Source organism: Abramis brama, assembly GCF_963993115.1.
Source record: "Abramis brama genome assembly, contig: SCAFFOLD_68, whole genome shotgun sequence".
Classification (NCBI taxonomy): Eukaryota; Metazoa; Chordata; class Actinopteri; order Cypriniformes; family Leuciscidae; genus Abramis; species Abramis brama.
In genome coordinates, this window is record NW_028155932.1 from 1 (window position 1) to 12,832 (window position 12,832).

General features: G+C 35.3%; 1 protein-coding gene across 1 annotated transcript; it reads right to left on the bottom strand.

Moving 5' to 3' along the window:
- Nucleotides 1–10,166: 10,166 nt before the first annotated feature.
- On the bottom strand, nucleotides 10,167–11,168 carry LOC311077259 (trace amine-associated receptor 13c-like; the record flags this gene model as incomplete). The annotated part of the gene is made up of 1 exon (XM_084139091.1): nucleotides 10,167–11,168. One exon carries the CDS (start codon nucleotides 11,166–11,168, stop codon nucleotides 10,167–10,169), a length of 1,002 nt encoding a protein of 333 aa, XP_083995217.1.
- Between the last annotated feature and the right edge of the window lie 1,664 nt (nucleotides 11,169–12,832).

Below are 12,832 nucleotides of genomic sequence, written 5' to 3' on the forward strand. Positions count from 1 at the left end.
TCTAGGCCCCACATGTCATTGCTGGCTGGGTACTTATGCCGAGCCACAGGAGAAGGAATCCTCGTCGCCAAATAGCTCAAATTTAATTTATCGGTATGTAAATAAATATCGAGATAGCTTTTCCCAGGTGGAAAGAGCATATGAAGGAGAAAGACTTTGAAAAGGAAGTTGCCTGCTTTCTTCTCGACGGGTAAGTCAAAGTTACGGTCTAAATTACAAGCTTGTGTAAATCATTATATAGGCGGCATAACGGTAGAACATGTAGCCTACAATTAAACTCGATGAAGTGCTATCGGAAGACATGTTGTCATAGATTCTTGACACATAACGGTTACCGCAGTTGCAACACGCATTTGAAAAAGCGAGGCGCTAGAGAGCACTCAAGGGGAAACATTCTAATCTGAAAAATGAAGCCTAACCGGAAGTGCAAAAAAAAACTGCAATACATCGAAAATCCGCTAGGGGCAGGTCCCAAAAGGGAGCAAATGTCCATAGACCCCCATGTTAAAATGTCCGTTTTCATAGCATAAATTCATGTTTTTACAGGTTGGTCCTATGGACTTTTATTGTATTTTTCAATAGGTTCCGAGTGCCTGACAACTGTGAGGGGGGTGAATTTTTTTCTAACTCGTTAGTTTAGATCGTATTTAGATATAAAATGTATGAACTTGATTGAAAGCTGATAACGAGCATAGGCTGCGCCGAGTGGAATTCCTGAAATTTGACGTCTCGGCCATGATCTGACACAACACATCATACCACCTCTGTATTCTTTCCCAACATTTGTATTGAAATATCGTACATAAAATGGGTTGCTCTGCTATAAGATTTTACAAGATGGCGCCGCCCATACCCCCCATAAACGCCCTCAAAACCGTTCTTCAGAAAGTCTATGGGTGACGTCACAGACGCTTTGTCCATATTTTTTACAGTCTATGAGAGCACTATTCGTTTAAATGCAAAATAGAATTTTGCATTTGAAAAAGCGAGTAGATGGGAGAAATTTTTCACACACACACACACACACAAAAAGCCTCCAAAATCGAGGAGGTCAAAGGGCATGTTTCCTGCTATAGCTCTCCCCAAAGTCTGTTCATGCGGCCACCAGACAGATTTTAAACACCGGATTTACACTTCTACATATATTTTGAGTAGATAACCGATAGTATATTCTCAGAAAAGGGTTTCACCCTGTGTGTTTCCACACTGATTAAGGATAGTTCGGGAGATACAAGTAAAAATGATCTTATACGATCTTATACTTTGAATTAAGACGAGTAAAATTAACTATTCGCTCAAGACAAACTTTACTTATGCCGCATCATGGACCACAGAGGCACATTGCGTCTCTGAAAAATGTGTGGAGATTTTCCAAATGATACAACTTAGTCTAAATAAGAGCAATGTGGTGTCCTCGGATTTCTTAAAAAACAACAAAACACTGTGACAAACTTTGACAACATGTTGTATGGACAAAAGATCTAAGAAGACGTCTAAGCACAGTTTTTCAACAATCTAACGTTTTTGAACAGACGCTGTTTAGTAACAATAATACAAAAGTCTTCTAAGAAGATAAATAGAAGATATGATTTTAATAAAACTTTAAAGATTTGATTTAAATCATCTGGAAATGTAAGGTGTTTTTATTTAGCTAAAACTTTGTTTATATTTTTTAAATACATTTTAGTAACATGTTATTATTCATTGGGTATATATTTTATTAATAATTTAATTTAAAATAGAGATTAGTTAATTTTTTTTAGAACCGTGTGCGCACAAAACAGCTTAAACATTATATTAAATTATTTATTTATTTCATTTTTAAAAAATGTAATAGATAGAATATGCAGTTACGGTACAAAAATCATTATGGCCCCCAACATAAAAATTGAAAGCCCGCATGGACAAAAGATCTAAGATCTAAGATTTAAGACGACTATAAGTACAGTTTTTCTACAATCTAAAGTTTTTAAACAGACATTGTTTAGTAAAAATAATACAATGGGTTAAATTTAAGCAAAATCATTTATATCATACATAAGTCTTCTAAAAGATAAATAGAAGATGCGAATGTATTCAAACTTTAAAGATTTAATTTAAACAGTCTTTTAAAATATCTAATGTAAACTTTAAGGTTATGCTTTTAAATGAGAGAGTGAGAGAGAGAGAGAGAGAGAGAGAGAGAGAGAGAGAGAGAGAGATTTTTGATTTTTCAAAAAACATTTATTACAAAAATATTTAACAATTTTAAAACTTTCAAATGTAAATCACATCATGTTTATAGAAAATATGAAAAATCAATTTCACTGTCCATAACAGAACACAATGCCCCTCTATGACACCATATCTTTTCAAACGCTTCTAGACAGTTAGTAGCTTTATAAAAATAAAAATCAATTAGCAGTCTAGCTTTGATCATGGCTCTAAACATCATCACAACATCATAATCACCTTTTTGTTCAATTTTCCTCTTTCTGCTAACATATACTGCCATTTTTGCCTTGCCTACAATAAAATTAATCAATTGGCATTCATCTTGTCTTCTTCTGGTATATTTAAAACCAAAAATAAAAACTATTACAGTAAAATTCTCATCAAAACGAATGAAAATATCCTTCAACAAGTCAAATAAAGGCTTAAGTCTTGAGCAGTGCATAAACATGTGAAAAACTGTTTCTCTTTGAGAACAAAAAGGACACTCTTGATTAACATTTGGATTTAAAATAGAAATAAAAGAATTAACAGCAATTATACCATGTATAATTCTCCATTGTAAGTCTCCAATTCTTTTTGTTAATGGTGGCTTATAAAGTGCCCTCCACTCTGGTTTTACATTTTCATCAACTTCAAGAATAGTGCGCCAAGGTGAATCAACTCTTTCATGCAACCCTTTTTTGTTGAAAACTTTTACACAAGCATTGTAAAAAACTTTTCCCCCAACTTTATATAAATCCATATCGGATACATTTTCCAAAAAAACTCCAGAATTTTCCCCTATATTTGGGGACAAAAAACACTTTGGAAAAGCATCTTTATCGCTAGGCAGAAGTTTCTTAGCAAAACAGTTTTCAAGCATGTTCAACTCTTTCGCTGTAAATACAGACTGCAAATTCTGAAGAAATCTTTCAACAATTCGAACTGATTTAATACCTAATAAGGCAGCCACATTTTCCACATTTTTAAAACAGGGACCAGTCACATTAATTAAACGCCCCAGTGTTACAATTTTGGATTTAATAAGAGCACCATTTGATAGTCCACATGCATGTGAGATATCCAGACGAGCACCATAAATCATGGGTTCTTCGAGTAACCAAAAAAGAGAATCTGTATCAGTTCTTTTCACTTTAAAAAGGTCCCAAACTTTAAACAGATTTCTATAAAAAACAGGAAGCTCCATTGTACTGATTCTCTTTGGATCCATCAAAAATAAATTTTCGCTTAAACAGAGTTCATCAACGGACTGAAGTATAACACAGGCCACTGACTTCCAGGCCATGTTCTCTGAGCTGGTAAGCAAACGTTGTATGAATTGTAGCCGAAAGGCCGCAGTCCTGCTTTGTACATGTATGAGTCCTTGACCCCCTTCTTCTTTTTTTAAATACAAGATATTGTGCGGTATCCAGTGTAACTTGTCCCAAAAAAAGTCCAATAAAACAGACTGGATCTTTGCAAGTAAATAAGCTGGTGGGTCAATGCAGGCCATCCGGTGCCACAAAGAGGAAGCCACCAAATTATTAATCACCAAAGTACGTCCTCTGTATGATAAATTTGGTACAAGCCATTTCCATTTTTCAAGTCGGCTCTTAAGCTTTTCAACAGTTCCGATCCAGTTTTTTTGAGATACTGTTTCATTTCCTAAAAAAACTCCCAAGTATCTCAAACCATCTCTTGTCCAGCATAGACCTCCTGGAAGATTTGGTAGTGCTCTACATTTCCACTCTCCCATCAAAACTGCCTCACTTTTATTCCAATAAATTCTTGCAGATGAAATTGATCCAAAATCTTTTAGTGTCTCAAGTAATACATCAACATCACTTTGTTTATTAATCATCACCACTACATCATCTGCATATGCAGACAGATACAGAGGAATCTTACAATTCTGTAGAGGCACTCCTTCAAGAACTCTCCTTAAAACACTTAAAAGTGGTTCTATTGCAAGTGTGTATAATAACCCTGAGAGTGAACAGCCTTGTCGTACTCCTCGACCCACTTTGAAAGGAGCACATAAGCCACCATTAATCTTCAGAATACTCTCAATATCACAATATAGGATTTTAACATAAGATAAAAAATCTGAGTTAAAACCAAAAGCCTGAAGCGTCTTCCACAAATAGTTGTGTTCGACGCGATCAAATGCTTTTTCTTGATCTAAGGAAATCAAGCCTATGTCAAGACCAAACATTTTAGTTACATCAAACAAATCTCTGATTAAATGAATGTTGTCAAAAATTGACCTACCAGGCACGCAATACGACTGGTCAGGATGAATGACTTCATCTAAAAACTCACCCAAACGGGTAGCTAGTACTTTAGATAACAGTTTATAATCACAACACAATAAGGACACGGGTCTCCAATTTTTTATATCACTTAAATTACCTTTCTTAGGCAAAAGGGTCAAGACCGCTCTTCTACAACTTATTGGCAATCGTCCTTTTGTTAAACTGTCATTAAGAACTAATAACAAATCTTCTCCTATAACAGACCAAAAACTTTTGTAAAACTCAATCGGGATTCCATCTAATCCAGGAACTTTACCATTGTCCATACTTTGAAGAGCTTTAAACAATTCTTCCAGGCCAATAGGCTTTGAAAGTGCTATATTTGCTTTTTTTGAAATTTTTGGTAATTGTCCAAAAAAAGCCTTCTCTAAGTCTTTATCTTCTTTATATTCAGACTTGTAAAGTTTTTCATAAAAACAAACTGCTCTTTCTCTTATTTCCTTAGAGCCTGACAACAAAGATCCAGACTCAGAAAGTAATGAATGAATAAAACGTTTCTGGCCATTCTTTTTTTCTAAACCAAAGAAATATTTTGATGGTACATCCATCTGTTCTATGGTTTTAAAACGCGATCTGACCAGCGCCCCCTGTGCCTTCATCTCTTGTAGGTCAGATAAAGCAGTTTTCTTTAAGAAAAGAGAATCGACATACGCTTGATTTTCACTTAATTGTGCCATATCTTGAAGATTAATAATTTCAGCTTCTAAAACTCTTATTGACTTAGCGGTCTCCTTTGTGATATTTTGAGTATACTGTTGACAAAAAACCTTGATTTGAGTCTTGCCAAAATCCCACCAACTCTGCAGAGAAGAAAAAGAAACTTTTTCATTTTTAAAATTTTTCCAAAAAAAATCAAAAGTCTCTTTAAAAAAGGCATCATTTATCAAAGCAGTGTTAAAATGCCAATACGCACTCCTTGGTGAGACAGAATTGAAGAAAACACTGCAAATAACTAAACTGTGGTCTGAAAAACCAACCGGATTTATTATACAGCTCTTAAAAACACTGTGATGGTGTTTAAAACTGTAAAATCTATCTAGTCTTGCTAAAGACAATAGATTTTCGTGTGCATGAGCCCATGTATATTGCCGTAAATCTCCGTTTATGCTTCTCCAGACATCACATAGATCGTTTCTTTCTATTATTTCACAAAGCCGCTTACGAGAAGGCATATGTGGCTCTATATGATTACGATCAATATTTTGTTCAACACAATTAAAATCACCACCAAGAAATAAATACTCTTCGCTATTACATTTATCTAAAGTTGAGCATAGAATATCTAAAAAAGCAACTCTCTCTATTGGAAAAGTGGGAGCATACACACAAATAAAAACCAAAACATATCTTTCAAAAAAAGCTTGAATTTTTAAAAGTCTCCCCTTCACTATTTCTTCTATCTTAAAAGAGCATGGAGTAAACTTCTTTGCAAACATGATGGCAACTCCTCCACTACGTGAAGTTTTATGACTTAGAAATATATGACCATTCCATTCTTTTATCCAGTCTGTAACATTTCTATCATCACTGTGTGTTTCTTGTAAAAAAAGAACATCAAGTTGTTTCTGCCTTATTGTTTCATGCACTTGCATTCTCTTTACATCATCTCTGGCTCCGTTCACATTTAAAGATGCTATACGGATATCTGCCATGTGTAAAGAAAAAAAGAAACTTACAAAAAATAATCTATACAGAAACACACAGCCACTCAAGGCAAAGGATCTATGCCACTTTATCATCATTATTCAGCTGGTTTTGGATTTTTGTAACAAATTTTTTCAGTCGATATACTTCTTTATCCAGAAAGGAACCTTCACTCATCAGATTCTTAGTACTTTCTGCAAACCGTTTCAGGTCTGGGAAAAAATCAGCAACCTGTACTCCTCTCTGATTTTTTGTTACTTTTAAAAACTTCTTAATTTCTTCAGCACTGTAATCATTACATATCCACTCGCTTTGTGAACAACTTGAAGCACTAGAATCAGACAATTCACTTTCACTTTCAATATTATCTGTATCATTTTTCTGATCTTTTCTTGCTTGTTTTGAAACTCTTTCTTTATCGTTGTTTCTCCTTTTTAGAGGAGTTTTAAAGACAGCTTGATCTATGTCTACTTCACACATATTTACACTGTCTGATACAGACTCTATATCAGATAAACAATTCGTTGAACTGCTTTGTGTGTCCATCAATTCTTCAAAAATCACATTAGCTTCTTGAAGCAAGCTTACATTTGACTTTGCCTGACCCTTATCAGTCAAATCCGAATCTTTCACTACCATCCTAGTTTTAACAACAGTTTCAACTGTTTGTTCACAGGCAACTTTGTTAATTGTGTCTTTGACACTCTGTGCTGAATTCACAGATGCTGAGTTTACAGGTAGGCTTACTGAAATCACAGGTACTGACACAGATGTTCCAGCAACGCTTTCCACATCTTGCACCACACTCTCATCTATCATGTCCTGCCTTGTACGTGTATTTTCGGGACAAGCACGAGCCAAATGCCCCGTTTTTCCACATCCAAAACACTTCATTGTAGTGTCAGTGGATACATAGACAGTATAGTCAAAATCATCAAATCTGAATTTCAGATTTAAATTAAGTTCAGTTCTGTTCTCACTTAAAATCATATAAGTGAATCTCCTAAAAGACACCACATGTTTGATTAAGTCCGATTTACTCCCGATCGCGATCTTTTTCACAGGAGCAACTAACTTCCCGAAACGTGACAATTCTTTAACCAAAGCTTCATCTTTGATAAAAGGTGGAATATTAGACAAAATAACTTTCCTCGCAGGTGTTGAAAGAGAAAGCACAGGTGTAAAAAGACCACGAATTATAACTCCTCTTTCTACAACATTATTGGCATTTTCAACAGTGTTCAAAAAACAAACAACCGCATTGCTCATTCTTGACGCTGCTAAAATACTCTTATGTCCAACAATCTCACCGATAGCTAAGACACAATCTTCCACACTTGCTGCGGCCGTCACTTTAACCCCGTGACGCCGTGTTAATGAATCAAGTGAGTCAACACCTTGGGCCGCCATGCCCTCGGTGATACACTAATCAACGGCCAAAAAAAAAAAAAAAAAAAAAAAAACACTATATTGTTTTATCTACTCAATACAGATTAAACGTCAAAAAATAGCGATATTCAACTAAGAAAAAAAGGCCACAGCAGGCAGAAAACTCATTCAAACTCACCACACACTCTCCACGCTCGCTCACTCAACAGACGCTCACGCATGCGCACGAGAGAGAGAGAGAGAGAGAGAGAGAGAGAGATTTTATATTATATTATATAACTTATATACTTTTAAAGAACACCGATGATTTTATTTATTCAGCTAAAACAATTGGTTTTAGTAAGCTTTTTATATACTTTTAAAGAACAGAGTGTTTTTTCAACTTTTGTGTGAAATGCACTTCACAGTTTCACTGTTACCTCAGGAACGTGAAGGAGCAGAAGGAGGGGGATGTCACGGCAGCCTCTGTTTGAGAGACTTTTTTATTAAGACTTTTAATAATGTATTAAATTTAATTAAAAAAAACATTTTATAAAGATATCATTTCAACTTTTAAATAAAATTAGCCCTAACATAATGTCTCATTCTGATCGCTGAATAAACCCTAGGAGTCAGAGACCGTCAGGTGGTGCTGTAAGAGAGAACCACTCTGTGATTTTATATTATATTATAAGCAATTAATTTATATACTTTTAAAGAATAGAATGTTTTTCAACTTTAGTTTAATTATTTTTGCGGTCATCAATGGTATGGACATTGATGTGTTAATTTCAATTTAGTCATTTTTTATTCTTTTATTCATCTAAAACTAAAATAAATGGTTTCAGTAAGCTTTTTATTTTATATACTTTTATTCATCTAAAACTAAACATTTTTTGTGTGTATATTATTTTAAAGGCATGTTTTTGTATGACATTGTTTAATCACAGTGTCTGAACAGCACGTTTCAAATGTCAGAGCTCAAATGTGAAGGCTGGGAGAGAGAATACCGTGACACACACACACACACACACACGACCTTTTGCTTCTCACTTCCCCACAATGTGCTCAGGAATGCGCTGGAGATGCTGACACATATCCCATATATAACAATGGCTTCAAACTTTCTGTCATACCAAACACCCAAAGGCAAATCCATAAATTATCATCCTATTCAAAACACATGTTCAAAGACCAGCTAAGTCAATAAGCCAAACCATATAACAACATATGCCGGATGGACACCGGAAGGTCAACCTGACAAAACCACATGATCGACGGATAGGAAGGGGCAATAGGTCAAAACTAACTGACAAAACCACATGATCGACGGATAGGAAGGGGAAATAGGTCAAAACTAACTGACAAAACCACATGATCGACGGATAGGAAGGGGCAATAGGTCAAAACTAACTGACTAAACCACATGATCGACGGATAGGAAGGGGCAATAGGTCAAAACTAACTGACAAAACCACATGATCGATAGGTAGGAAGGGGCAATAGGTCAATCCATAACAATATAGACCGGAAGGACAAACGGAAAGGTCAACCGGAAGGGCAATGACAACCGGAAGCCATCAATCATTTTGACACATGGTGCCTCATATTCACTACTCACAACCCTCACAGAAAACTTACATTTTCAAAAAAACATAGTTTAGTATAATTTATAACTTGTTTTCTTCATGGGGACCATAAAAAATGTTTCCACAAGGTGGAACACACACACACACACAAACTGTGATTTCTAATCCAGGAACCATGTTTGAGAACTTTGAGAGCTTTGGTGGAAGAGTGGGGTAACATCTCACAGCAAGAAAAGGCCAGTCTGCTACAGTCCATGAGGATGATCTGTGGGACTTACAGCAGCTCCTGGCTACACCAGATATGACTGCTTATTTTCATATTGTTCAGGGACTCATTGTTCCATTTCTTTTCATCAAATGTCTGCGGAACGTGTTTAGTTTATGTTTATGTTGTTGAATCTTTTTATGTTCATAACAATATTTATACATTAAGACATTTTCTGGAAATAAAAGCAGTTGAAAATTAGACATCACTTTTTTACAGAGTTTAGTTCTGTATGACTGTCCCTTTTTTGTCATTATGTTTTTGATAACACAGATGCAACATGACTGATGAAAGTGATTAAGCATAAAGCACATAATATCTACATTTACCATTTAGTGTATTTAATGAGCTAATTTAATACAATTTATGAACTAATTTCAGTTTAATTAATTGTTCAAATTGAACATCAAAAGCAGAAAACATACTCTCTGAAATAAAACAAAGATACATGTAGTGTAAATTACAAATATAAATCCTACAAAGATAATCATATCCTTTATGAGTGACAGCTTTACCAGTTTAATTACAATTGATGCTCTGTAATTGAATTGGCTCTATCACTCTCTCTCCTCTCCACTATAGGTGGTGTGTGGTGAGCGCACTGGCGCTGTTGTACTGTGGCTGCTGTCACATCATCCAAGTGGTTGAGGAGAGATCCCCTGATATGATTGTAAAGTGCTTTGGGTGTACAGTAGTACATATGAAAGTGCTATATAAATGCCTCATTCTATTCTATTCTATTCTATTCTATTCTATTCTATTCTATTCTATTCTATTCTATTCTATTCTATTCTATTCTGTAAAGATATTGACCAGAGAGGATCCTGGCTGAAATATTTTCAGAGTTAAGATGAGTTTAACTGTCTTTTTAAACCAGGGATAAAATATAGCATAGATCAGAGGATCCAGACCTGGGTTTATGTTCCACATCCACATTAAAATAATTCTGGTTGTGGCAGAGTTTACCCATGTATAACAGGTATAGTATGGAACATATCCAATCATATAAACTACCACAATGATTCCTAATATCAGAGTAGCTTTACTCTCAGATTTCCTCTTCACTGAACCTTCTGTTACACATTTACCACTCTTCATCAGAGAGTTTATAACTTTCACATGCTGCAGTACTACATAGAAAATCCTCATATATAAAGTTAGGCATATGGTACATGGAAAAATAAAAGAAATTAACGCATCAGCGATAAACAAGGGAAGTCCCCCTCTAATAGCACAATCTCCATAACACACTTCGACTGTGGATGAATTAATGTTTAAATATTTATACACAATTACAACTGAAAGAGCATAAGAAAATGAAAAAACCCAGCTCAGACAGATGCATATTAAAGTTTTAGTTGTGGTTATTTTCTGTGGGTACTGTAAAGGGTAACACACAGCCACATAACGATCAACAGCAATTAAAACTAAACTACTGAGAGATGCTGTGGAGAGAAATGTAAAGACTAAAAGACACAGTCTACAGAAAGTTTCTCCAAAGTACCAACAATCACCCTCAATCTGCATGATGGCCTGTATGGGCATCATAAAAAGTCCAAAAAGCATGTCGGCCATAGCCAGAGAGAGAATAATCAGGTTTGTTGGAGTGTGAAGCTTCTTGAAGTGAGAGATAGAGATGATCACCACCAGGTTCAGAAACACAGTCCATCCTGACAGCAATGAAAAAATCACATGCATAATAATGTATTCATGTCTAGAGAATTCAATACTCTTGATACATGATGAGTTGATGTCAGGAAAGCAGTAAAGAGTCTCATGAGTGAGTCTCCTCATGTTAGGAGTTTGTTCTGCTCTCTTTCTTGTCATATAATTTATACAGTGTCTGGATCAGACGGCCCACCCATCTACTGCCCACTGATGATGTAACATACAAACGTTTTTTATTTTTAATTAATTAATTATTATTTAATTTTTTTTTTGTTGTTGTTGTTGAACATTAGATTTGAAATGCAATTAATTTCTTGTCCAGATTAGAATTCTCTTACATTTTTCAAAACTTAATACATTTTTGTTTTGTTTTTTGCTTCATTTCTTCGCTGTTTTGGTATTAAGTATTTCCACATGAAAGCAAAGCACAGGTGGAACTGAAATGAACACAGGTGTGGTGGTTTTTGCTTTAATCAGTAATCAGCCACTGTAGATCACCCTTCTGTCACAGTGTCTGGTTTGTGTTTCCCCGGGTGTCCACTAGAGGTCTCTCTCCCTTACTGTCACCATTCATTCTGGAACTGCATTTAAAAATTTTATTGATGTTCAACAATAAAAAACAGCTATAATACAGATGAGCAAATGCTAAAGCTTGGGTTGCTGAATATTCGATCGCTTACTTCAAAAGCACTCATTGTTAATGATATGATTTCAGATAATAATCTAGATGTGCTGTGTTTGACAGAAACCTGGCTAAAACCAGACGATTACATTACTTTAAATGAGTCCACCCCGCAAGATTACTGTTATAAACATGAGCCTCGTCTGAAACGCAAAGGGGGAGGTGTTGCTGTAATTTATAGTAATATTTTCAAAACCACTAAGAAATCAAGTTTTAAATATAATTCTTTTGAAGTGTTAGTACTTAATGTAAAAATATATAGTATAAACGATAAATCACGTTTAAGATTTGTGCTGGCTACTGTATACAGGCCACCAGGGCACCATACAGACTTTATCAAAGAATTTGCGGACTTTCTATCAGAGTTAGTATTGGCTGCAGATAAAGTACTAATTGTTGGTGATTTTAATATACACATCGATAATGAAAAAGATGCATTGGGTTTGGCATTTAAAGACATTGTAAACTCAATTGGAGTTAGACAACACGTTTCAGGACCTACTCATCGTCGTAATCATACTCTAGATCTAATATTATCACACGGAATAGATGTTGATGCCGTTGAAATTCTGCAGCAGAGCGATGACATCTCAGATCATTATCTAGTCTCGTGTAAATTACATTTAGCCAAGGCTGCAAAGCCGACTCCGTGTTTCAAATATGTTAGACCTATCACTTCTGCCACTAAAGATTGCTTTATCAATAATCTTCCTGATCAGTTTCATCATCTTAGCATCCCAGATAGCTTAGAAGAACTCGATATTGCAACAGAAACTTTTAACTCTCTCTTTTCCAGCACTTTAGACACAGTTGCTCCGTTGCGCTTAAAGAAGATTAAAGAAAATAGTCCAACGCCGTGGTACAGCGAGCACACTCAGGCCCTTAAGAGAGCAGCCAGAGAGATGGAGCGCAACTGGAAGAAAACAAAACTAGAGGTATTTCGCATTTCATGGAAAGAGAGCTCGATTGCTTACAGAGAGGCCTTAAAAGCTGCTAGATCTGCTTATTTTTCAACCCTATTAGAAGAAAATAAACATAATCCTAGGTATTTATTTGAAACAGTGGCTAAACTAACGAAAAAGAAAGCTTCAAGCACCGAAGTTTCCAA